This window comes from Podarcis raffonei, chromosome 1 (assembly GCF_027172205.1).
Source record: "Podarcis raffonei isolate rPodRaf1 chromosome 1, rPodRaf1.pri, whole genome shotgun sequence".
Classification (NCBI taxonomy): Eukaryota; Metazoa; Chordata; class Lepidosauria; order Squamata; family Lacertidae; genus Podarcis; species Podarcis raffonei.
This window is the reverse complement of record NC_070602.1, coordinates 8,041,668-8,068,736: the sequence shown is the minus strand read 5'-3', so window position 1 is coordinate 8,068,736 and position 27,069 is coordinate 8,041,668. Positions and strand designations below refer to the sequence as shown.

The window sequence follows — 27,069 nt, the reverse complement described above, 5'->3', positions numbered from 1 at the left end:
AGGGATATATATTAAAGCAAAGCGGCTAGTAAAGCTGATCTTTATTGCAATAGAAATGTACTGTTGCAACAGGGTCCTTGCTCGCGACACACACGAAGGAGGAGAATCCTGAACAAAAGGCAAAACACACTTATTTACATTTTCATTACAGGTGCTTTCTCCCACTTCCTGCCTCCACGGGGTACGTCACTTGTTGTTGTTTAGTCGTTTAGTCGTGTCTGACTCTTCATGACCCCATCACCTGGTTATGGTTTGAAATAGTCTTCGGCAGAATCTCCGTCTTATCTATTCTCCCTCGTAATTCTTTAGAGAGCCATATCATGTCAATTCTGCTGGCCAATTTATTTGGCTCTGAAAAATGAGTAAATTCTTTTTCTGTACGGTGTCTATTTCTCCATGAGTCTTCTAATTCAAAAATCTTGATTAGTTCTACAAAACTATGCGGAAGTTTACCCTTTTCTTTATCCTTTCCTCCCAAAGTTCTATCTAATTCCGAGTTAATTACCCCGTTTAGATCCCACGCGGGTGGCGCTGTGGGTAAAACCTCAGTGCCTAGTGCTTGCCGATCGCATGGTCGGCGGTTCGAATCCCCGCGGCGGGATGAGCTCCCGTCTTTCGGTCCCAGCTCCTGCCCACCTAGCAGTTCGAAAGCACCCTTAAGTGCAAGTAGATAAATAGGTACCGCTTTATAGCGGGAAGGTAAACGGCGTTTCCATGTGCTGCGCTGGTGCTGGCTCGCCAGAGCAGCTTCGTCACGCTGGCCACGTGACCCAGAAGTGTCTCCGGACAGTTCTGGTGCCCGGCCTCTTAAGTGAGATGGGCACACAACCCTAGAGTCGGACACAACTGGCCCGTACAGGTAGGGGTGCCTTTGTTGTTGTTGTTGTTTAGTCGTTTAGTCGTGTCCGACTCTTCGTGACCCCATGGACCAGAGCACGCCAGGCACCTCTGTCTTTCACTGCCTCCCGCAGTTTGGACAGGCTCATGTTTGTAGCTTCGAGAACACTGTCCAACCATCTCGTCCTCTGTCGCCCCCTTCTCCTTGTGCCCTCCATCTTTCCCAGCATCAGTGTCTTCTCCAGGGAGTCTTCTCTTCTCATGAGGTGGCCAAAGTACTGGAGCCTCAGCTTCACGATCTGTCCTTCCAGTGAGCACTCAGGGCTGATTTCCTTAAGAATGGATGCGTTTGATCTTCTTGCAGTCCATGGGACTCTCAAGAGTCTTCTCCAGCACCATAATTCAAAAGCATCAATTCTTTGGCGATCAGCCTTCTTTATGGTCCAGCTCTCACTTCCATACATCACTACTGGGAAAACCATAGCTTTAACTATACGGACCTTTGTTGGCAAGGTGACATCTCTACTTCTCAAGATGCTGTCTAGGCCTGTCATTGCCCTTCTCCCAAGAAGCAGGCGTCTTTTAATTTCGTGGCTGCTGTCACCATCTGCAGTGATCATGGAGCCCAAGAAAGTAAAATCTCTCACTGCCTCCATTTCTTCCCCTTCTATTTGCCAGGAGGTGATGGGACCAGTGGCCATGATCTTCGTTTTTTTGATGTTGAGCCTCAGACCATATTTTGCGCTCTCCTCTTTCACCCTCATTAAAAGGTTCTTTAATTCCTCCTCACTTTCTGCCATCAAGGTTGTGTCATCTGCATATCTGAGGTTGTTGATATTTCTTCCGGCAATCTTAATTCCAGTTTGGGATTCATCCAGCCCAGCCTTTCGCATGATGTATTCTGCATATAAATTAAATAAGCAGGGAGATAAAATACAGCCTTGTCGTACTCCTTTCCCAATTTTGAACCAATCAGTTGTTCCATATCCAGTTCTAACTGTAGCTTCTTGTCCCACATAGAGATTTCTCAGGAGACAGATGAGGTGATCAGGCACTCCCATTTCTTTAAGAACTTGCCATAGTTTGCTGTGGTCGACACAGTCAAAGGCTTTTGCATAGTCAATGAAGCAGAAGTAGATGTCTTTCTGGAACTCTCTAGCTTTCTCCATAATCCAGCGCATGTTTGCAATTTGGTCTCTGGTTCCTCTGCCCCTTTGAAATCCAGCTTGCACTTCTGGGAGTTCTCGATCCACATACTGTTTGAGCCTTCCTTGTAGAATTGTAAGCATAACCTTGCTAGCGTGTGAAATGAGTGCAATTGTGCGGTAGTTGGAGCATTCTTTGGCACTGCCCTTCTTTGGGATTGGGATGTAGACTGATCTTCTCCAATCTTCTGGCCACTGCTGAGTTTTCCAAATTTGCTGGCATATTGAGTGTAGCACCTTAACAGCATCATCTTTTAAAATTTTAAATAGTTCAGCTGGAATACCATCACTTCCACTGGCCTTGTTATTTGCAATGCTTTCTAAGGCCCATTTGACTTCACTTTCCAGGATGTCTGGCTCAAGGTCAGCAACCACACTACCTGGGGTGTACGAGACATCCATATCTTTCTGGTATAATTCCTCTGTGTATTCTTGCCACCTCTTCTTGATGTCTTCTGCTTCTGTTAGGTCATTACCACTTTTGTCCTTTATTATGGTAATCTTTGTACGAAATGTTCCTTTCATATCTCCAATTTTCTTGAACAGATCTCTGGTTCTTCCCATTCTGTTGTTTTCCTCTATTTGTTTGCATTGCTCGTTTAAGAAGGCCTTCTTGTCTCTCCTTGCTATTCTTTGGAAATCTGCATTCAATTTCCTGTATCTTTCACTATCTCCCTCACATTTTGCTTGCCTTCTCTCCTCCGCTATTTGTAAGGCCTCGTTGGACAGCCACTTTGCTTTCTTGCATTTCCTTTTCATTGGGATGGTTTTCGTTGCTGCCTCCTGTACGATGTTACGAGCCTCCATCCATAGTTCTTCAGGCACTCTGTCCACCAAATCCAAATCCTTAAACCTGTTCGTCACTTCCACTGTGTATTCATAAGGGATTTGACTTAGATTGTATCTTACCGGCCCAGTGGTTTTTCCTACTTTCTTGAGTTTAAGCTTGAATTTTGCTATAAGAAGCTGATGATCTGAGCCACAGTCAGCTCCAGGTCTTGTTTTTGCTGACTGTATAGAGCTTCTCCATCTTTGGCTGCAGAGAATATAATCAATCTGATTTCGATACTGCCCATCTGGTGATGTCCATGTGTAGAGTCGTCTCTTGTGTTGTTGGAAAAGCGTGTTTGTGATGACCAGCTTGTTCTCTTGACAGAACTCTATTAGCCTTTGCCCTGCTTCGTTTTGATCTCCAAGGCCAAACTTGCCAGTTGTTCCTTTTATCTCTTGCCTCCCTACTTTAGCATTCCAATCCCCTATAATGAGAAGAACATCCTTCTTTGGTGTCACTTCTATAAGGTGTTGTAAGTCTTCATAGAATTGGTCAATTTCAGTTTCTTCAGCATCAGTAGTTGGTGCATAAACTTGGATTACTGTGATGTTAAAAGGTCTGCCTTGGATTCGTATCGAGATCATTCTATCATTTTTGAGATTGCATCCCAGTACAGCTTTCGCCACTCTTTTGTTGACTATGAGGGCCACTCCATTTCTTTTACGAGTTTCTTGCCCACAGTAGTAGATGTGATGGTCATCCGAACTGAATTCGCCCATTGCCGTCCATTTTAGTTCACTGATGCCCAGGATGTCAATATTTATTCTTGCCATCTCATTTTTGACCACCTCCAACTTACCCAGGTTCATGGTTCTTACATTCCAGGTTCCTATGCAATATTTTTCTTTACAGCATTGGACTTTCCTTTCGCTTCCAGGCATATCCGCAACTGAGCGTCCTTTCGGCTTTGGCCCAGCCGCTTCATCAGCTCTGGATCTACTTGTACTTGCCCTCCGCTCTTCCCCAGTAGCATGTGGGACGCCTTCCGACCTGAGGGGCTCATCTTCCAGCGTCATAACTTTTATATGCCTGTTGTCTTTGTCCATGGAGTTTTCTTGGCAAGGATACTGGAGTGGCTTGCCGGTTCCTCTTCCAGGTGGATCACGTTTGGTCAAAACTCTCCACTATGACCTGTTCATCTTATGTGCCCTGCTCGGCGTAGTTCATAGCTTCTCTGAGTTCTTCAAGCCCCTTCGCCACGGCAAGGCAGTGATCCATGAAGGAGGGGTACCTTTACCTTTACCTAGATCCCCTAGCAATATTATTTTTCCTCCATATAATCCATTAATCAATCAATCTTTATTACGGTCGAGAGACCCAACAAATAATTACAAATCAATACACAATTCATACAGCCTACCTCCAAGTTAACCAAGCATTTTGTTCAGAATATAGAGCTCATTTGTTCTTGCAACCACCGATAAAAACTTTGCCACTGCTAACGTTCCAGCATTTGTCTGGTCCTCCAGTAGGAACCTGACATAGTGGGCCTCCGATCTTCCCGGGAAAGGTGCCAGCAAGGGGAGTATCAGTTCAGCCCTTGCCTGCTCATATTTTGCACAATGCAACAAAATATGATTTATGGAATCGATGTCTTGAGCACACGAGCAAAGTCTGTCCTGGTAGGGAATCCTCTCAACCTACCATCCAACACTGCAGAGGGAAAGACATTTAGTCTGGCTTTGGTGAAAAGCCTTCGGTAGTTAGGTACTGTCAGGTTTGTGATGTAAGATGTTAACTTAAAGACATACTCATATTGAACTCCTACTGCCAGCGGACTGTAGACTGTGTGTGATCGAGATTGCAAGTCACTGTGTGCATTGTCCCATAATCTTTGCTTTAAAATCTTTTGGGCGCCTTTATAACCCAGGTAATACAGTTGGGGGGGGGGAGACAGACCAATAGAGGTGGCTTTTTTAGCCATGGTTTTCTGCCATTTACTGACAAATTCCTCATTGGTCAGGTGTTGGTACAAACCCTTCCCTAGATTAAACACTGAAATCCTGAGCCAATGTTTTAGGGCAGCCCACCACGCTTTAGTTGAAATTAGGCATTCACCAGCTTCTAACAGAAGTACGGAGTTGGGGACGCAGTTAGGTACCTGCAGCAGAGATCGTAAAAATTTTGCCTGAAAGCCATCTAGCTTTGGCAGGTCCCCATTATGCCAGACATTTGCTGCATACAGGAGTTGGAAACGGGCTTTGCGTTGAAAACCCTTAAGGCTGCTGGAACATATTTGCCGCCCTTTGTGAAGAAGAATCTATGTATGGCTAGCTTTGTAATCTCCGCCTTTTGAAGGGGGGTTTGCCAATGGTGCTTCCAAGATCCTGTATGATGGAATGTGAGCCCTAGGTAACTGAAGTATTTTACCTGTTCAAGGTTATGGCCATCTGGCACCCATTTAGACCGGGAGAATATTCTTTTGAAGACTAAAATTTTAGATTTTTCATAATTAATGGATAAACCATTTCCAGAACAGTAATCAGAAAATTTCCTCAACAGATAATTCAAACCCGGTCTGGAACATGAGATGATGGCCGCGTCATCAGCATATAACAACAAAGGGGTCCTTCTCATTCCTACTTTTGGAATGCGTCCATCTGGGTCCATTAAGCTCTCTTCTAGGTATAATCCATTAATTTTTCCTCCAATCCTTTGTAAAACTCTGATCTCTTCTCATTGGGTGCATATACTCCTATTATAATCATCGATTCCCTTTGGATTATTTTAATTATTCTTATTCTTCCAAGGGTGTCCTTATACATTAATTGTGGCACTAAACTCGGATTAACACCAATCACCACTCCCCTCTTTTTGTTTGGTCTGAGGATATAAATTCTACTCCTAGTTTGGGATTTATCAATATTCTCTTATGTTTTCTCTTTACATATGTTTATTGTATGCAAATTATATCCAGTTTTGGTTTAATCACTATATGCTCTACTTTCTTTCTCTTCTTTTTCTCGTTCAAATGATTTACGCTCCATGTAAGTATTTTTAAAGTCAGCCTTTATTGTTAAAAACAGAACAGGGAGGAAAATTACGGTGATTAAGTCCTAGTGAATTAAAGAACAAAGAAATGAACAAAAGAGGGGGGAAAGAGGGAAAGAAAAAAAATTCCTATAGGGCATGTTGGGTTGCTTACTCACTCTCACTTTCACAATCTGAAACCATCTGTTTAATATTGGGATCTCCCTCTATTGGCTGTCTTTCCCCTCCTAACGTCTTCCAATATTTCCTCCAAGAAATATTCACCTCCTTAACGGACTCAAATCTTCGTCTCTTCCCCGCGATGTTGAATGAGATTGCTTCCAAAAACTCCCACTTATAGTTTATCGGTTTGCTTTCAATACTTTGGCCAGAAATTGGAATTTGTCTCTTTTTTAAAATAGATGTGGTGGAATTTCTTTCAGGATTATAATCTCTTTTCCCTTGATTCAAAATTTTCTTTGACCCCCTAGTCTGCAAGATCTTATTCCTTTGTTTATTGGTGGTGAAAGTTATTAGACAATCTCCTGGCCATTTATTTGCTTTTGCTTTTTTGGAGTTTACTTTAAATACATTCTCCGTGTTCCTTGCAATTTCCTCTTCCTCCAATTCTAACCATGTGTCTGGTTTTCTAAAGATTTTGTGAGATAAGATGGCGCCCGGCACGCTTCTGCTGTGCCGATGGACGTCTGTGCCGATAGAAAAAACTTGAGCTCCCTTAGCTCTCTTAGCAAAGTCCTTAGCAGAGTTTTGCAGCGGCAGAAACTGTTGCCTTATGTGTGGATAATAAATCAGACTGAATGCAAGCTTCTTGCTAATCTCCAACAGTCTTTAATGAGAAGAAAAACATCATAAATCAGCCCGGCGAGAGAGCAGACATCCTTTCATCTCTCAGCCAAAAACGAAAGGGAACTCACACACAAAGAAAGATTCCCGTATGTGAACATAACCACGCCTCAGAATGTGAGACGTCACACAGAACTATTTAACCCTGTAAGTTCTGATTCTCCTCACAGATTTTCCTTTGTATATGCTCCTCTGGGATGCTGCGAAGTTTCAGTGTCCTTTCTATGTCCTGCATCTGAACAATTGCTATAGCATCCCATGTGGCTTCCTGTGTTATTTTAAATTCTTCTGTGACTTTTTTTATATTTTCACAGTCATTCCTGTTTTCTCTGCACTCTTTCCTTGTCTTTTTTGAGGCTTCCTCCATATTTTGAATCGTATTTTTTAATTCTTGTACTGTTTTTGTTATTCCTTTATTTTTACTAGCTAGATCATTCATTTGTTCTGTCAGTTTTTCTATTGATCTAGTGTTCTCTTCAATTTTCCCTCCCATTTTGTCTAATTTTCCATCTATGCCTTGAACTTATATCTCTCATATCTCCTCTTGTTCAGAATAAACATACCCATCTGTTCCTCATCAGGCTTGGCTTCTAGACCCCCCTTTTTTTGTTAGAGCATTTATTAATTTTCTAATAAAAAATATCCAATTAACATATAAAATCATAATCCAATAAAAATAAGAAACTAAAATTTTAAAAATTCCAATTCTCTTCCGAATTTAATTCTAATTTTGTGACTTCCCACGGTCTAAACGTCAAAGCAACTCCAAATCTCAGTCCTGCCTCTCACAATGTTTCCATATTTCCCAGGAATTCCCTGTCTGGAACAGCTCTGCAGTTTATGTTTTAATCCATATCCCAATTAACCAAAATCCTAGCATTTATTCATTCCGAGGGCTTAACAATAGCATTAGCTTTGCTGCTGAATCACACTATTGACTTATGTTCAGCCTGTGGTCCACCAAAATCTCTAGATCCTTTTTGAATGTACTTGTTAGTAAGCCAGGTGTCCCCCATCCTATATTTGTGCATCTTCTTCTTGCCTAAGTGCAGAACCCTACTGAAATTCATTTTGTTAGCTTGGGTTCAGTTTAGGGTTGTAAAAAGAGGACACATTTGCTGATTTCTGCTTTTAACTATGGGTCGCTATTAGATTCAGGTAGGTAGCTGTTGATCTGACGCAGTCAAAATAAATAAATAAATTGCCCAGTATCACCTTAGAGACCATACTTAGTTGGTCTCTAAGTATGTTCTGGTTCTAAGCTTTTGTGTGCATGCACACTTCTTCAGAGCTTCACCAAAGCCCAGAACATACTTAGTTGGCCTCTAAGCTGCTACTGAACGTTTTTTTATGGATCGCTATGATGACACTGCCCATGAAAAAGAGGGCATGTCCTGGAAAAAGAGGACAATTGGCAACCCTAAATTCTGATTCTTTCTTCTGCGGCATTAGCTATCCCTCCCAGTTAGGTGCCATCTGCAAATCTGATGAGCATTCCCATTGCTTGACAATAGATCAAGCTTGCTCCCTGTACATTTCTAAAATATTGTGGTCTGATCTTCCTACCAGCCTCTCAGACCTAGAGGCTGTCAGCAGCCCAGCTGGTACAGAGGTGGTGACCTCACAGAGGACCAGGTAAGCAAAAGAGGGGAATGTACTCATGACCTCATAGAGCCCATGGGGGAGGGGGTTAAGCTGTTCCTCCCAAATAGCTACCCAGTAAAAGGAAGCCACTGAGACTCTCCCATCAAATACTGGGAGTTGATGAAGTGGATAATTTAAGAAGAATTAAAATCAAAGGACCCTATCAGGGTGAGTGAGGAGCCAAGCAAAGACCTCTCCCCTCCTTTCAATTCCCTCCTCCAAATGCCCCCTGGGCTGGTTATGGATGCGGGAAAACACATTAGCTCCACCATGACAAAACCTCCTGGTTTTCTCCCTCCATGTTTCCCAATTAACTGTATTTCTTAAGAAACCAAACCAAACCCGGAAAGAGAAAGTGTGTTTTGACATGCAGTGTCCTAACACTCCGACCAACTTTCCCGAGAAGTCAATGAAGCAGTCTTGATTTTTCACAGTCAATATAATCTTTTATTTTAGACACCTATACAACAGGAAGCACCATTTTCAAAATACTCACTTTTTCTAGTCTTTCTAGCAACATATTCACATATGGTTTTTGTCATCTGAGTGCCACACTTTTATTTTTCCAATTCATCAGTATTCATCTTTTTGCCATGGTAAGGCCATGGAGAGTCCACTCATATTGTCCTTTCGTAAGGTTCCATTTCCTGGGTATATAATTCAAAAGGATATTTTGCACTGTAAATGTAAGATTATTCCGTACAGTTCTGGATTTTCTGCCAAAAATCTTTCAATATAGGACAATGAAAAAAACATAGGTTTTGGGGAAGCATTTTACCGAGTGCATCTCCAACAGTTAGATACCTTCGATAGCCCTTTACTAAACAAATGTAATGGGGCCCAGTATATTCAAAATTTTATTTTTTGTTGTATGAGCCTCAATTTAAGGTACAGAGATCCCCTGTTAAGGCACTTAAAAGAGTTTCCCACTGTGAGGTGAAAATTGAGGTCTCTAATTCTTTATCCCATCCCTCCCTCAGTACCTGCATATCAAATTGATTTATATATGTTGATGGCCGTTTTTTGCTGCATAAGAATGAATCAACTGCTTTCTTATCTCTGGGGTCTCTGAGGCTGTAAAAGTAGCTGTTCCGTAGATGGTGGTTAGCAATATCAGGAGATATTGCCATTGTAGGTAGTCTGTATTTGTCTCTTCAAAAGGAATATGTATAAAATACATCCTCTTCATTTATCAGCTGGTCTAACATTAATATATCCAAATTCACCCACCTCTTCCATACAACCATTTCTTTCCCGATTTTTAAAGATGGGTTTCCCCACAAAGTCATTTTGTCATGGGAGAAGAGGTCAAATGTATATTTTTTGGACATGTGATGCCATATTGTTCAAATTGATGTTATTGTTTCAATAGTACCTTAACGTATTTAGACCTGAGTGCCACCCATCTTTCTTGCAGTGCTACGTAGGAATATTCTAAGGTACCCAATCTGGACAGTTATTTTCAGTTGTGGGTCTCCAGAATTGTGTACCTGACAGTAAATATGCTTGGTGATACACTTCTTAATCTGGGATCCCAAATCCTCCTTTTTTATGAATTCTTGGAACTGAAGAGCCCCAAATGCATTTTCTAAACAAAGATTTAATATTGTGAAAGTATTGCTCGGTATATGAATTGGAATTTCTCTTAAGATATAAACTAGTCTAGGTATTATGTTCAGTTTAAGAGCATTGACCTTTCTCCACAGGGTCAGGTTCAATAACTGCCATCTCTTGATATCCATTGATAAGTCATGATACATTTCATTGATGTTTAAAAATACTAATTTAGATAAACCTTGTGGTATTAACAACACACGGTTGACTCATGTTCAGCTTGTGGTCCACCAGGAACCCTGGATCCTTTTCACATGTACTGCTACTTAGCCATGTGTCCCCAATCTTCTATTTGTACATCTGGTTCTTCCTGCCTAAGTGCAGAACCTTCCCTGTTGAAATTCATTTCATTAGTTTGGGCCCAGCTATGGAGACTGCCCAGCTATGGGGCTGTACTGTTGAGTCTGGGTCAAGACAAATAAGGACTCGCTTACTAACCTATAGTCGCTCTTGTGTCTGCTTCTTCCTTGGCCCTCATTCCCACACAGAACAACATGCATGTGAGCAGGGCACAGGGCGTCCTACTGCTGGCCGGCCTTTTAACTTACGTTGTGATGGGTGCCTTCGTCTTTGAGCTTCTGGAGAACGATCACCACAAAAAAGTAGAAGAGGCAACGTTTCACATGAAGGAGGAATTTTTTTTGAACTACACCGCTCTCACCCCAGAAGAGGTGGAGTTATTCATACAGGTAAGGTATTACTTTAGCAAGACTGAAAGGGATGACCGTGGCATGACACCAGAGGTTAAGAGGTCAAAAAGTATATATGGGGGGGAATACAGTTTAGGAGGTGGGAATTGAGGTGGGGACAGAATCAGTGGCCAGCATAGAGCCTTCCTTCTGCATGTGGAATGTTATCCCCATGGAGGATTAGGCAAATTGATGGAGTGTATGTTTTTGGAGGAAGGAGAGAAACACTTAGTATTGAATTTGATATATAAAAAATACAACTTCTGACAGTGTTGCCATCAGTGCTATTTTTCTTGGAAAAACGGTGCCAGGAGATCTTGGAACTCACCATGAACACCTCCTTCCTTCTCCGATAAATGCAATGCTGCCCACTTGACAGGTGCCAGAACTGAGTTCCAGAGAGTTCCGGCTAAAAAAAAGCCCTAGTTGCCATCCTGACAAGTGAAGACTCGTCTTTAAGTCCTGTGTAAGGAGTGTAAGGAGTCTACTTTATCACTAAGTTTTGAGGGTGAAACCGCTGCATCACTTTCAACAACTCAAACATAAATCACAGTTTTCACTGGGAAAGCTTGGTGCAAACCACAAGCAGTGGCCTCGGTCCAGTATACCTGAAGGAGCATCTCCACCTCCAACGTTCTGCCCGGACACTGAGGTCCAGTGCCGAGGGCCTTCTGGCGGTTCCCTCACTGCGAGGAGCCAAGTTACAGGGAACCAGGCAGAGGGCCTTCTCAGTAGCGGCACCCACACTGTGGAACGCCCTCCCACCAGATGTCAAAAGAAAAATAAGTACCAAACTTTTAGAAGACATCTGAAGGCAGCCCTGTTTAGGGAAGCTTTTAATGTTTAATAGGTTATTGTATTTTAGTGTTTTGTTGGAAGCCGTCCAGAGTGGCTGGGGAAACCCAGCCAGATGGGCGGGGTATAAATAATAATAATAATAATAATAATAATAATAATAATAATAATAATAATTATTAGCTCCCCTTGGGGTGTGGGCCTTTGCCTGGAAAGAGTAGAGAAAAAGTTAAGTATGCAAAAGCCCTGTGCCTACCAGTTACTGGGGGTGACAAGTGAGGGGAGGGCTGTTGTGCTCAGGTCTTGTTTGTGGGCTTCCCATGAACATTGGGCTGGCCACTGGGGGAAGAACGTGCTGGACTGATCTAAAAGAACGTCCCTTGTGAATGCATCGTGATTTGGTTAGTGGTATCTGGTGATAATCAGAGGAGGGGCTATTCTTATTGTTGGAATATTCAAACTGAGTCTTGCATTCAATTGCAGAAACTGGTAAAAGCTGTTCGGTCGGGAATAGATCCAGTAGGAACCCATCCTCATGAAAAACACAGCAGCTGGGATTTCACTCATTCTTTCTTCTTCGTGGGCACTATGTTATCCACAATTGGTAATTTGGTTCTTTCTTTCTTTAAATAATATTTATTAAATTTCCATTTTAACAATCCAATCAAACCATATTATATATTCCAAATTATACAAATTATCCAATAATCGAACAGTTCCAATATTATGCCTAAGTATAAATTTTGAGCTGACTTCCCATGCTTCGAGATCTGAGGGAATCCTAATCATCTCATCGTTCTGCTGCTTTTCATAATCATTACAATAATTCCCATAATTCATTCTGATGTTAATCATTATTTTCAACAGCCTCTGCATTCATTCTGCAAGTGAGTTAAGTGACAACAATACATTTCTGTGTGGGTTTTATGTCCCCCCCCCTTATTCTTCTTTATGCTCCCAATCTGTAATCCAAGCTTCCCCTATGTAAATTCACATCCTCGCTTCTCAAGCTGGTGTTTCTGCCAAATCAGTCCAGGAGACTTCCACTGTAGGCAGCTGCCATATTGACACGCAGTCCAAATAGAATCAAATCAGGGCGTCTTCCCTATTTTGTTCCTTAACCAGCTGCTATTCAAACATTAGCTTTCCTCAGAGGTGGTTTACCAAGTAAATCTGTAAATACAAGTATCGAAGAGTAAAATATTAGAGGTTTACACCCCCCCCCCGTAGCTATACAATTTGATTCAGCTAGCTGGTCAATCTACTTTCAGTTTCCCTCCTGGCTCCCTGCCAAATTAATGCTACGTAACAAATCTCCCAGGCAAATATCCAGAACTCTTTGGCATCTCTCCAGTTGTTAATGAGAAGTCGCTTCTACTCCAATATAATAAATCAGGGAGTCTTTTAATCTTCTTCCAGGAAACCAAGAGTCAAAAACCTTGATTTTCCTTCCCCCCCCCCCCAGTAATTTCCACACAGTTAGTAATTATTAGAGTTGTTAAAACCTTATTATATCAACAAATGCAATTTTTTTAATCTCGCTTGCTTTCATAAAAAAATCCGCTAGTCGTTTCTTCCAGAGGGGATTTGCCAAATGTTATCACGTAGGCAAATATCGAAGTAAAGTAAATAAAGGCTCACACCCACTTTCTGTTCCGTCAGACTGGCACCTCAGATGATAATCCCTTTCCCATTCAAGTCTTCTAAGTCTTCAGAGGCTGAATTAATTGTTTAAATCCAATTTTTCATCTTAAGAAATGGAGACTTGTTGCTCGTGGAGACAGCTTCAGAGAGTGACAGAATTGTGTGGGGGCTTTCCATCCAGCACCCCCCCAGTCCCTTATTCCTTCCGGATTTGGGGCCAGGTGTTGGGCGACCGCAGATGAGACTGCTCCCTCCGGCCCTGGAGGGGTTTAGGAAGCTGATTACTCCCATCTCAGCCTCTAATTGCCCGTGTGAAATGGAGACGATGGAATTTTCAGCCATCTTCCGTAGCAACTAGCCGGAAGTGACAATAGGTAATTTGGTTCTGGCTGGCTTTCCCCCGAAAATAATATGCAGGGCATCCGACTGGTCTCGCTCAGATAAATTGTGTTAAGCTGCAGGCTTTGCTTTTGTTCTTTCATCATCCTTCAAATCTCATCTTTGCATAGGATTGCCACTTCTTTCCAGTAAGCTACAAAATACACAAGAAACCACACACCCTTTTTGTCTGGATGAATTCCTTTAGTGCAGAAAACCATGCACTTAATGAGTGGGAGAACCTACCCTGTTAGCACTGTCTAATCCAGAGCTTTCCAAACTTTCCATGTTGGTGACACACTTTTTATACATTTTGTGACACAGTAATTCAGTTTTACTAGCAAACTCGTGGTTAAACTAATTCTTTTCCATCCTTCGCGCGACACATCTACAAACTGCAACTGAAACACTAATGTGCTGTGACATACAGTTTGGAAAGCTCTGGTTAAGCTTTCTGGTGCAAAGCACAACTCTACTATTCTATGATTCTATGAATTGCCAGATGCTTGGTGGTTTTTCCCTCTGAGTTCAATTCCACCTGTACACAAGATCCTTTCTCTCTCTATCTCTGCCATATGTTGATCAATATTTTCCCCCAAAGGTTCTATGAGTTTTAAAGAATTCTGGTCTTTCTCTGATACATTTTCATTCCCCATTCTGTGCATCTCATCTGTGAGCTCTTGCAATTGCTCATCCAATAATTGTGGGATGATACCAACAATCAATGTCTTTGCCATAATGAGTTCTGTTCCTCTCTCCCTTAGCAGCCTCTGCTTTGAAAACTTGTGTCTGTCCCTTTAAGTAAACAGTGCATTCCATTCCAACGGTTTGAGGTTGAATCCTGACAAGACCGAAGTATTGTTTTCTGCGCAACAGGGGAAGCCACCCAGAATGGCTGGGGCAACCCAGTCAGATGGGCGACACATAAATAATAAAATTATATTATTACTATTCCCATACTAGTGGATTCAATCTTTTATAAGCAGCACCAGGATGGAGAGTTAAAAGTAATATAAGATTAAGATTTTAAGCTAACAAGATCATCCTTATCCGTTGGTAAACGTTATTGATCATCGATAATTTAAGATAAGCTTTTTGCTTTGTTTTTCAGCCTCTTAATTAATGACTCTTCTTACATCAGCAGCCAATTTGCATTTTGGATAAGAATTAATTAACAAGAATTAAGTAGTATATAGATCAGTCAAGTCTTAATTGAGTCCAATCTCAAAAGAAGCTAAAATGGAGGTTTTGCTGAGCAGATGCTCGGAAGGCTTACTCTGAGGGCTATTATGGGTATCTGGGCACAATGGTGGTTCCTCTGTCTGATACGCTCCTTGCTTGCCCTATTTCATCACCAAAACATATCATCAAATACATTTCTAAATTTATCCCAAAATAAATATTTTGTAATTCATTTTTTAATCCAATAACTGTATCACAAATTTTGAAGAACTGAAAAACCTGAAGGTTAAGCATGTTTCAATTCACAGGCCAGTCTGGGGCACACAGATCAGGTCAGGTCACACTAGAATTGAGAGAAATCCAATTCCTAGAGCATTTACAAGTCTTTTGAGGCTTGGGAATTGTAACTGATTTTAGCCATTGTTATGTGCCAGCGTGGTTGCTCGAGAGCGAAGAGGCAAGTCTTCCACTGGTCTTTTCCAGGCTTTATTATCGGTACAAAAACATTTACAGTGCAGAGTCCATGTCTGCTCAGTCGCTAGCAGAATCTGGGAGTGGGCAGTCCTTAAACTTTTCCCAGCATAAACTTTGACCCTCATCCTTCGCCTCCCCTCTCTGCACATAAAACGACTGCGCAGAGAGGGTATTAGCAAAGGGGGACTTGCCTCCCCCCGCTTTGCTCAGGCTCGGTGTTGCGGCTCTCTCTAACATCTTCTGATCCCTGCATCCCCTCCCCACTGGAGGAAGAGCTGCTTTGCACAATCTTTGGAGGCTCCCTGTAACCCAACTGCCCTTCCATCTCTCGCCTCTGAGCTGATTGCAGTTCCCTGACAGCCATGATGGGGACAAATGGAGGAACTCCGCTCTCTCCTCACTGCAGATGAACCTACATTTGTTTTCACTGCCACGAAAATGCAGTGAACTCCTGATTCACGTTACAAATATATTATCAATCATTTGGTGTGTTTTTTAAAGGGTTGCTATGATGAGTCTCCATTTCACCCAATGTTTCACAAGGTCTCCGAAGTCATACCTGCACACTTGGCCTCTTCCATTGCATCTCAGGTCAGTTCTTCCACAGTGAGCCTGTCCGGTCCAAGGAACAGGAGGGAGAGACTTGAAGCTCCCACATAATTATCCTAACACCAAGTGCATCGGCATAAAGGAGGTCAGTGAGTGCAGTACATAAAATAAATACATTGGGCTGTATTCAAGGCTGCCATTTCAGTTGGGCACAGACCTCTGCTTGCACAATGAAACTGACCCCTCTTGTCCTCACTGCACCCCTCTTAGCACCCTCAATGTCTGCTCCAGAGGGTATGGGGATCCTCTGGAGCAGATTTGGGGGTTGTACAGGAGAGAGGAAAGGAAGGAACAGTCAGTCTCAATGTACATGCTGCTCTCCACTGGAAACAACCCTTCGTAGGGACCCTGCTCTGTAACTTCTCTTGTTGTTGTTTAGTCGTGTCCGACTCTTCGTGACCCCCTGGACCAGAGCACACCAGGCACTCCTGTCTTCCACTGCCTCCCACAGTTTGGTCAGACTCATGTTTGTAGCTTCGAGAACACTGTCCCACCATCTCGTCCTCTGTCGTCCCCTTCTCCTTGTGCCCTCCATCTTTCCCAACATCAGGGTCTTTTCCAGGGAGTCTTCTCTTCTCATGAGGTGGCCAAAGTATTGGAGCCTCAGCTTCAGGATCTGTCCTTCCAGTGAGCACCCAGGGCTGATTTCCTTAAGAATGGATGCGTTTGATCTTCTTGCAGTCCATGGGACTCTCAAGAGTCTCCTCCAGCACCATAATTCAAAAGCATCAATTCTTCGGTAATCAGCCTTCTTTATGGTCCAGCTCTCACTTCCATACTAACTTCTCTAGGTACGGTAATTGGCATATCGACAGTTGTTGACCTCCTTTGCAACACATTTTTCTTCTTTCAACAGGCTATGGAAACCTCTGTCCCCAAACGAAAGAAGGTCAGCTCTTTTGTGTTATTTTTGCTCTCTTTGGAATCCCCTTCAACCTCCTCTGCTTGAACTATATTGGCTCTTCAGTCTCAGGAATCTGCGAAAGCTGTGCAAAGAAACTGTCTGGAAAAGAAAACAAGGTAATTCAGTTACTTTATCTGGAGATGATTTCTAATCTTACCAGTCACAAGACTGAGGCCGACATAGACTGCTGCTACACTCGGGTCCTGTATGTAGGTTTCCTGTGGACATCTAGTCAGCTTCGATGAGAACAGGATCCTCGACTAGATCCTGATCCAGCAGGGCTCTTCTTCTATTATATTGCATATACATATGCATATCTGATTAGGAAGACAAGACTAAATTAGACATGTGCATTATGCCCTCTAATTAAGCGAGGAAGATTAATGCTTGCTCTGCCTTCAAATAGGAATGAATGTAACCACCATAGAGCTCGACCACCAAAAATTGTGACATCAGCGGGAAACTGTGCTCCAGATGAAGTCTAACTAGGGTGGAATTATTATTATTTATCTGTTAATGCAGCCTAAAATCACAGTGCATGGCTGTAGGTCGAGAGAACTGAGCTCTGTTGCATGAGAACTGCCTTTTTTCCTTTCCTTTTCTTTTGCTTTATTTTTCAGAAATCAGCAAGATACGTTTTCGTGTTCGTGGGTGCGGGAATTCTAATGTTTCTTATTTTGCCAGCATTCTTCTTTCAATGGATGGAGGGCTGGAATTATAGTGAAGCTATCTATTTTACATTTATTACACTCAGCACCATTGGTTTTGGAGACTATCTAATAGGTAAGGCTTTCAAAATACTTTCCTCTTGTGGGCTCAACAGGTTCTACAGATAATACTAGGTCATTTGTGGCCTCAAGGTACTGGTGGCAACCAATTTGTTGTACTGAAGAATATGAAAGCTCAGATCAGGTTTCATCCAAAATGATGGCTTGCAATGATTATAATTTGGAACCCAAACCATATTTTAAGTTTCTCAAGAACAGATGATCAAGGGTCTGGAAACCAAGCTTTATGAGGATTGGTTGAAGGAGCTGGGTATGTTTAGCCTGGAGAAAAGGAGTCTGAGAGGCGATACGATTGCCATCATCAAATATCTCAAGGGCTGTCACATGGAAGAGGGAGTATGCTTGTTTTCTCCTGCTCTGGAGGGGAGGACACAAACCAATCTCTTCAAGTTACAAGAAAAGGGATGCTGACTAAACATTTGGGGGGAAATTCTGACAGTCAGAGATGTTCAGCAGTGGAACAAACTCCCATGAGATGTGGTCGACTCTCTTTCCTTGAAGGATTTTAAGCAGAGGTTGGATGGTCATTTTTCATGGATGCTTTCCTTAAAATTCCTGTGTTGCAGGGTGTTGGGCTAGTTGCAGCAAACATGAAAGAAAGAAAATGCTTTCCTGGACAGTGATTTTGCACAACTCTCTTAGCTAGCAACTGCCACAACTGCTGCCTGTGACCAACAACTGGAGCAAACTGTTGCCAACAAAATAAACTAGAATCTTTCTGGTATAAAACTCAGAGTGTTGGTGCTGACCTTTAAAGCCCTAAACGGCCTCAGCCCTGTATACCTGAAGGAGCGTCTCCACCCCCATCGTTCAGCCTGGACACTGAGGTCCAGCTCTGAGAGCCTTCTGGCGGTTCCCCCCCCCCTGTGGGAAGTGAGATTACAGGGAACCAGGCAGAGGGCCTTCTCAGTGGTGGCACCCTCCCTCCCTTCAGATGTCAAGGAGATAAAGAATTACGCAACCTTTAGAAGACATCTGAAGGCAGTCCTGTATAGGGAAGTTCTTAATGTTGTATGTTTTATAATGTTTTGATATATGCTGGAAGCCTCCCAGAGTGGCTGGGGAAACCCAGTGAGATGGGTGGGGTAAAAATAATAAATTATTTTTATCGCACAGAATTTTGCTTAATGGTTGCCACCAATTTGATTTTAATTAATTTTTATAATGAAATGTTTTTAGAATGTTGGATTATTTGACTGTTGTTAGCTGCCCTGAGCCTGGCTTCGGCTGGGGAGGGCGTGATATAAATAAAATTTTTTATTATTATTATTATTATTATTATTATTATTATTATTATTAATCAGGAAGTTATAGGATGTGCACCGATTGGAAATGTGGTAGCACAACCAGGCTCAAACAGCATAATGTGCCCAAACCACCATGAATAGGCAATAATAAGGACATTGGCAGTTTCCTGTGTTCATCTTCCCACAATTCAGTGGTAGAAATGTCTTAAACGTATGGTGTGAACATGACCTAATGAGGTCTGGATAAACTGAGTTGGCGGGTCCTTTAAATCACCTCCTCACACATTATTGTTGCTTTTCTCTGTGTCTTCAGGGAAGAAGCAGGACAGAACCTATTTTCCGGGCTACCAGATGCTCGCAGCCGTTTGGATCGTCGTTGGTCTGGCCTGGTTAGCTGTGCTGTTTGAACTGGTATCTTCATTCCTGGCACCTGTGGATCCGAAAGCAAGCTTACAAAAAGACAGCAGAGGGTAAAAATAACACCGCCCCAAAGGAGTCAGTCTGCTACATGTCCACTGGAGAAGAATTTATCATTTCATTCAGGTGGAGACTGACATAAAAATGAGTTGCACTCAAGAATTTCAACTGAGCTTTTTATAATTTTATGCCATTGTGTCATTCTGCTGATTCCTTAAAAACTCACTAGTTGCTCTTTAGGTTATGCAGTTCCTAATAAACTGTGAAATAGCCGGGTATTCTGCAACCAAGAGAAGGAGGGAGGGTCTTAACTGGATTCTCAAAACTGGAATGTGTGCAGAGGAGAGCAAGCAAGATGATCAAGGGTCTGGAAACCAAGCCTTATGAGGAGTGGTTGAAGGAGCTGGGTATTTTTATTCTGGAAAAGAGGGGACTGGGGGAGATATGAGAGACATCTTCAAATATCTCAAGGGCTGTCACATGGAAGAGGGAGCATGCTTGTTTTCTCCTGCTCTGGAGGGCAAGACTCGAACCAATGGCTTCAAGTCACAAGAAAGTAAACATCAGGAAGAACTTTCCAACAGTAAGAGCTGTTCAGCAGTGGAACAGTCTCCCTCACTCACTATTTATATATATGTGCCATCACCAAAAACAGTGGAGGGTTCTGAAGGGCTAGAGAATAATTGTCTCAGGGCCAGATCAAGCTCCCAAACTGGGAGTTGGCCACCACTGAAGTATAACCGCCCCTGAAATATGGAATTGCAGGAGAAAGCTCTTGGAACGTTTTGAGAGGAAAGAATGTTTTGAGGTACTGCCAAGTGAAGTGTGTGTGAATGCATCTCTGGGGAGAAGGCATCTGTGCTTTTGCTTGGGTCACTTTTCCCATTCCACGGTATTGACTGTCCAGCCGCCACCAGAAGGAAAACCCCCTTCTGCGTATGCATACCTTTCCCACGCCACACTTTTTCATCCCTGAATTAGAATCATAGAATCATAGAATCATAGAGTTGGAAGAGACCACAAGGGCCATCGAGTCCAACCCCCTGCCAAGCAGGAAACACCATCAGAGCACTCCTGACATATGGTTGTCAAGCCTTTGCTTAAAGACCTCCAAAGAAGGAGTCTCCACCACACTCCTTGGCAGCAAATTCCACTGTCGAACAGCTCTTACTGTCAGGAAGTTCTTCCTAATGTTTAGGTGGAATCTTCTTTCTTGTAGTTTGGATCCATTGCTCCGTGTCCGCTTCTCTGGAGCAGCAGAAAACAACCTTTCTCCCTCCTCTATGTGACATCCTTTTATATATTTGAACATGGCTATCATATCACCCCTTAACCTCCTCTTCTCCAGGCTAAACATGCCCAGCTCCCTTAGCCGTTCCTCATAAGGCATCGTTTCCAGGCCTTTGACCATTTTGGTTGCCCTCCTCTGGACACGTTCCAGTTTGTCAGTGTCCTTCTTGAACTGTGGTGCCCAGAACTGGACACAGTACTCCAGGTGAGGTCTGACCAGAGCAGAATACAGTGGCACTATTACTTCCCTTGATCTAGATGCTATACTACTATTGATGCAGCCCAGAATTGCATTGGCTTTTTTAGCTGCCGCGTCACACTGTTGGCTCATGTCTAGTTTGTGGTCAACCAAGACTCCTAGATCCTTTTCACATGTAGTGCTCTCAAGCCAGGTGTCACCCATCTTGTATTTGTGCCTCTCATTTTTTTTGCCCAAGTGCAATACTTTACATTTCTCCCTGTTAAAATTCATCTTGTTTGTTTTGGCCCAGTTCTCTAATCTGTCAAGGTCGTTTTGAAGTGTGATCCTGTCCTCTGGGGTGTTAGCCACCCCTCCCAGTTTGGTGTCATCTGCAAATTTGATCAGGATGCCCTTGAGTCCATCATCCAAGTCGTTGATAAAGCTGTTGAATAAGACCGGGCCCAAGGCAGAACCCTGTGGCACCCCACTAGTCACTCTTCTCCAGGATGAAGAGGAACCATTGGTGATCACAGCATTCCTTTCTAGGTGCTCACAGACTGTTTGCTTAATGATCTGCTCCAGAATCTTCCCTGGTATTGATGTCAGACTGACTGGGCGGTAATTATTTGGGTCCTCTCTTTTCCCCTTTTTGAAAATAGGGACAACATTTGCCCTCCTCCAGTCTGCCAGGACTTCGCCTGTTCTCCAGGAATTCTCAAAGATGACTGCCAGTGGTTCTGAGATCACACCTGCCAGTTCTCTTAATACTCTTGGATGCAGTTCATCTGGCCCTGGAGACTTGAATACATCTAGACTAGCCAAGTATTCTTGTACTATCTCCTTAGTTATTCTGGGCTGTGTTTCCTCTGCTGAATCATTTGCTCCAAATTCTTCAGGTCGGGCATTGTTTTCTTTATCGGAGAAGACTGAGGCAAAGAAGGCATTGAGGAGTTCAGCCCTTTCTGTGTCCCCTGTTTGCATTTCACCATCTTCTCCTCTGAGTGACCCCACTGTTTCTTTGTTCTTCCTTTTGCTACAAACATACCCATAAAAGCCTTTTTTGTTGCTTTTAACCTCTCTAGCAAGCCTGAGTTCATTCTGTGCTTTAGCTTTTCTGACTTTGTGTCTACACGTGCTGGCTATTTGTTTGAATTCCTCTTTGGTGGTTTCCCCCCTTTTCCATTTTTTGTACACATCCTTTTTTAATCTTAACTCAGTTAAAAGTTCTTTAGATAGCCACCCTGGCTTCTTTAGGCACCTTCCATGTTTCCGTCTCATTGGTATTGCCTGAAGTTGTGCTTTTACTATCTCCCTCTTAACAAACTCCCAGCCATCATGAACTCCCTTTCCTTTTAGTCTTACTGTCCATGGGATCTCACCCAGCACTTCCCTAAGTTTTATGAAGTCGGCTTTCTTAAAGTCAAGAAATTGAGTCCTAGTATGCTTGGCTGCTCCTTTCCGCTGTATAGTAAACTTCAGAAGAGCATGATCACTCGCGCCTAATGATCCTTCCACTTCTACCCCACTAACTAGGTCATCAACATTGGTTAGGACCAGATCTAAAATGGCTGTTCCTCTTGTTGCTTCTCCCACTTTCTGGACAATGAAGTTGTCTGCAAGGCCAGTGAGGAATCTGTTTGACCTTATGCTCTTGGCTGAGTTTGACATCCAACAAATATCCGGGTAATTGAAGTCCCCCATTACTACTATCTCCCTTCCTTTTGCATGCTTGGCCATCTGTTCCAGGAAGGCATCATCTATGTCCTCCGTTTGTCTTGGGGATTGCAGCCTTTTTAGAGTCATAGTATAATCGGAGCAAAGTTGAAAATGAGGAGGACAGCCAAGGTCTCTTTGCACTTGTTTGGACAAAGAGCGGGGAATTCTGAATGCTTAAGACCTCGGGCTTCCACTAGAAGACAAAGAAAAAAGGAAATGAAACACACCATAAAGAAGATAATCTAAATATAGCTTTGCTATGGAGATATGCACATATATGTGCACAGGTGGCAGCAACACACGCTTTGTGCAGAAACAGAAGATGCCCCAAATAAAGGCAATTTAATGTTCACACAATCTCTTTTTTTTAAATAAATATTTATTGGAATTTTCAAAAAATAAAGAAAAAACATAAAAAAACAATTAAAAACACATAAACTTTACATTTCTTACTGTCAATGACCAATTTCCTTGACTTCCCCACACCTCCCCTTCTTGTATTCCAGTTCCAATTTTTAGCTCAGCAAGTTCTTGTCCCCAAACTTTATCTTATTTTCTCTAATTCATTTTAGTTAACCAATTTTAACTTATAAACCTCAATCTTTATACATCAATACTTATTCTTAAAAATCTTTTTCTAAGGTCGGCCCCAATTCCCTTCCCCGAATTCCCCATTTTTATGTTAGTGGCAAAACAAAATTAAATGAAACATAATATAATTGTACACCCTTTGGATTCCCAAAGCCCCACCACCCCCTTTCCCGGTTTCAAACCCCAACAAAAGTCCATCAGTCCATCTGCAGTCAGCCTGGCGACCTCACGTCCGAGGCTCTTAATTCTCTCTCAATTCCTCTCTGCCGGTTTTTTTGATAGTCCTTTATATTGAACTCCAAATCTCGAAGAAGCTCTGTCCCAATAAGGTCCATGTTTCTTCCAGCCAGGCCTCCATATTTAAAAAAGGAGTCAAAATCTTGTTTCTTACTTCTCTTAAGTCCAAATGTCCCAAAAGCTCCAGTTTCCACTTTAGCTAGGTTTGTATTCCAAAGGTCTTCAGATCTCCACATAAGGAGATCTCTCCATTCTCCATTCTTCAATTCAAACCAGATTTTCATCATCCTGATCTTATTTTCCTTTATATCCATCTTAACCAGCCTCTGGCTCTCCTCAATCATCTGTGGCATTATAGCTCCTCCTTCTTTTCCCTTCAAATCATCATGTTCCTCTTTCATCACATTCTCAGATTTCTCAAATTTCTTTTCTTGTTCAGCTGCAAAAATTTTTAATTCAACTGCAAAACTTTCCTGTTCAGCTGCAAAGACTTGAGTCAAGTCCCTCCCAGGCTCAGTAACTTTATTTACTGTTCCATTCAGTATTGTAACATTTGTAGCCAAAACATCACTCTGTTCCTGCAACTTTCCCAAGAGAAAAAAAGTCCTCTCCAGTTCAGCCAGTGTTTTTCCACTTAAGGTCATTTTTGTAATGTCCTAAACCCCCTCTAGAGGGATTCTAGTTTCTTAGTATCTTCCAGTTCCAACCCAAAAGTCAAGTTAGCCTTTTCTTCTTTATTTTTAACAATTTGTTACCAAATTGTAACGAATATAACCAGCAAAGACAACAGAAACAAAGTTCTCCTTTTTCCCCAACTTTGACAGCTAGTTTGACAGCTGTCAAAGTCTTTATGTCTCTTCCGCAGGCTCTCTCACCGATCGCTCCCGGGTCTTGGGGGAGGGGTGAATTCCGCTCTCAATGTTAGCTCTTATCCTCCAGCACAATCACTTATATTGCCAAAACGTGGAGTTAATTGCTTTTATCCACAAAAAAGAAAGGTATTCTCTCAACCTTAGTTGCGGGTCGGGGGGGCGCAAATGGTGCCCGCCGAGTCACCAGGTCCACAGGCTTCAGCGCCTGTGGTTTCTGAGGGTCCCCGCGTCGCCGCCGCGGCAGGACCCGACCCCTAATGAGCCGATTCCCTTCGGAGCTCGGAGGGAATCCGCCATTAGGCGATGGCGCTAACCCGGAAGTCCTAATGTTCACACAATCTCACAACTGCCCTTGTGATGTGGCTAGCATGGCCAGGACATAAAGGCTTGGTGAATGTGGATTTGCTTAGATATGAAAGTGGTGCTAAATGTAATTTCTATAATACCCAGAGAAACACACAACAAAAACATTCTATTTGCATAGATAAAACGTACTTTGCAGATGGAACCATTGTGGATGCTGTGTTAAATTGTTTCTTCTTTTTTCCCTTGAAAAAAATTTTTTTGGGGGAAAAACAGTTCTAATTTATTTTTCTGGGTAAAGAGAGATTTCATCTCAACCAATGCAGAATTTGAACCATGTTCTGTTTCAACAATATTCTTCTTTCTTCTTCTGTGGCGATCACTCATAGCCAAGTAAGATTGTCTTCCATAAACACGGTTTTAACGATGAGTCTGTAAGTGAATGTGGAGGCGAATTCTGGATCCACACGTCCTTCCACAGTGGGGACATTCATTTCCCGGCGGAAGTTGATCACAGTGAGGGTTTGCCAAGCGTGCCTTTGTCATAGCATGTTTCTCCCTTGCGTCCTGAGTTCAAAGCCCATGACACCTTTGGTAAAGGCTGTTTTCCAATTGGAGCGCTCGCAGGCCAGTGTTTCCCAGTTGTCAGTGTTTATACTACTTTTTTTTAGATTTGCCTTGAGACAGTCTTTAAACCTCTTTTGTTGACCACCAGCAATACGCTTTCCATTTTTAAATTCAGAATAGAGTAGTTGCTTTGGAAGACGATCATCAGGCATCCGCACAACATGACCAGTCCAACGAAGTTGATGTTGAAGAATCATTGCTTCAACACTGGTGATCAACCATATTCAAAGAACAATGGTCCACAATATTGAGGGAACTTGGGCAAGTTACATCCCACATTATTCCCAGCTTCTTGGTAGCCTCCTGGTTCTTAGTGAGATGGAGTCATTCCCATACTCTCCAGTGAAAATAGGGACATCCTAAGGATCATATCAAAAACAGGGATGGAAACTTGGAGAGTCTGCATTCCTTAACAAATGCACTTCATTTAGAATGCTTAGGAACACGGGGAGCTGCCTAACACAGAGTCAGACCATTGGGCCATTTGGCACATACATACCGTATTTTTCGCCCTATAGGACGCACCGTCCCATAAGGCGCACCTAGTTTTTTGGGGGGAAATAAAGGGAAAAAAATTATTTCCCCCCCAGGCGCGGGGCTGGGGCGGGGGAGGTCCGAGCTTCCCCTGACCCCAGCCCCCAAACAGGCAGCTCTCTGCAAGCCGTGGGAGCCTAGCGCTGGCTCCTGCTGCTTGCTGAGAGGTCCGCGAAGCCTGGACGTGCTGATCTCAGCGCGCGCAGGCTTCGGCATGCTGGCTTCAGCGAAAGCCTGCATTCGCCCCATAGGACGCACACACATTTCCCCTTCATTTTTGGAGGGGAAAAAGTGCGTCCTATAGGGCGAAAAATACGGTACATCACAGAAGGGGTGTAACTCCTCTGGTCTCACACCGCCATAGTGCTACAATATTGTGATAGGAATTTTATGGTCTTAGATATATGGTAATGTTCATAAACGTACCAACCAAGCCCGTACATAGATCAGCACAGGAAGACTGACCTGGAACCATTTTGATTCCTAAACTGAGCAAATGTTTTCTATGCAAGGTCAAAATGGGAAGCCTCCCATTGTCTCTTTCCTCACAAATCCTGTCTTAAGGGCACATTTAATATATGAATAGGGTGTGAGCCTGTGACAAGGCCCAGGAACTAAGTATTTATCATTGCAAAAGACTGGCCAGGCTCCCCAGGAAATCCAATCAAGTAACCTGGCAGACAGGAGATAAACAACGACGGGAGAAAAACAACATTCAAATTTCTGTTTTAAGACTGCCTTTTCTTTGATGTAGGTATGAGGTATCTGAGGGGTGGTCTTAGGTTACACCCCTTCTGTGATGTATGTATGATGTTTCTGGGGGTGGTCTTGATCTACAGGGTGGCAATTTCAAAAGTCTTTATAAGGCCTTGCACACCATTTTACGGGGTCCCTCCTCTCTCCTGCAGGTGAGGGGAGCACCCTGTTGCAACAGATCAATAAAGATCAAGCTTACTAGTTGCTTTGCTTCTCAATATTCTCTGGTTGGCCTCTGTTATTCTCTCCTACCAATAGGGAACCTATGTAAGGACTCTATATGGGCTCTTGGATACCCCATAAGGGAAAATGGCAAATTTTGTTTACAACACCTTCCATTGTTAATGGCCCCTATTGTACTCTTGATAGCCTATGTCAGCCAGGTTAATTTCAATAAGCAGGCCCAGGAATTCCCTGTCTGGAAGAGCTCTGCAGTTTATGTTTTAATCCATATCCCAATTAATCAAAATCCTAGCATTTATTCATTCTGAGGGCTTAACAATAGCATTAGCTTTGCTGCTGCATCACACAACTGAGTCATGTTTAGCGTGTGGTCCACCAAAACACCTAGATCCTTTTCACATGTACTGCTAGTAAACCAGGTGTCCCCCATATTTGTGTATCTTGTTCTTCCTTCCTAAGTGCAGAACCAAAAATTTGTCCCTATTGAAATTCATTTTGTTAGCTGGGGCTCAATATAGGGTTGCAAAAAAGAGGACACATTTGCCAACTTATGCTTTTAACTATGGATCGCTATGATGACATTGCTCATGAAATAGAGGTCGTGTCCTGAAAAAAGAGGACAAATGGCACCCCCAATCCCGATTCTTTCTTCTGCAGCATTAGCTACCCCTCCCAGTTTTGTGCCA

General features: G+C 42.8%; 1 protein-coding gene across 4 annotated transcripts in view; it reads left to right on the top strand.

Moving 5' to 3' along the window:
• LOC128419164 (potassium channel subfamily K member 16-like) overlaps positions 1–19,261 on the top strand; it is a 43,427-nt gene extending 24,166 nt beyond the window's left edge. The window contains exons 1-6 of one of the 4 annotated variants that reach the window (XR_008331841.1): positions 8,374–8,520; positions 10,455–10,655; positions 11,934–12,054; positions 16,594–16,757; positions 17,326–17,424; positions 18,990–19,261. Coding sequence is in view for 3 of the 4 variants with exons in the window: in XM_053399691.1 (XP_053255666.1) it covers positions 10,461–10,655; positions 11,934–12,054; positions 16,594–16,757; positions 17,262–17,424; positions 18,990–19,150 (804 nt within the window). In the remaining variant the exon portion in view is untranslated. Of the gene's footprint in view, positions 1–8,373; positions 8,521–10,454; positions 10,656–11,933; positions 12,055–16,593; positions 16,758–17,261; positions 17,425–18,989 lie in introns of those variants that run through there. The other 3 variants (XM_053399867.1, XM_053399691.1, XM_053399781.1) reach the window with 3 other exon arrangements.
• Positions 19,262–27,069: the final 7,808 nt, after the last annotated feature.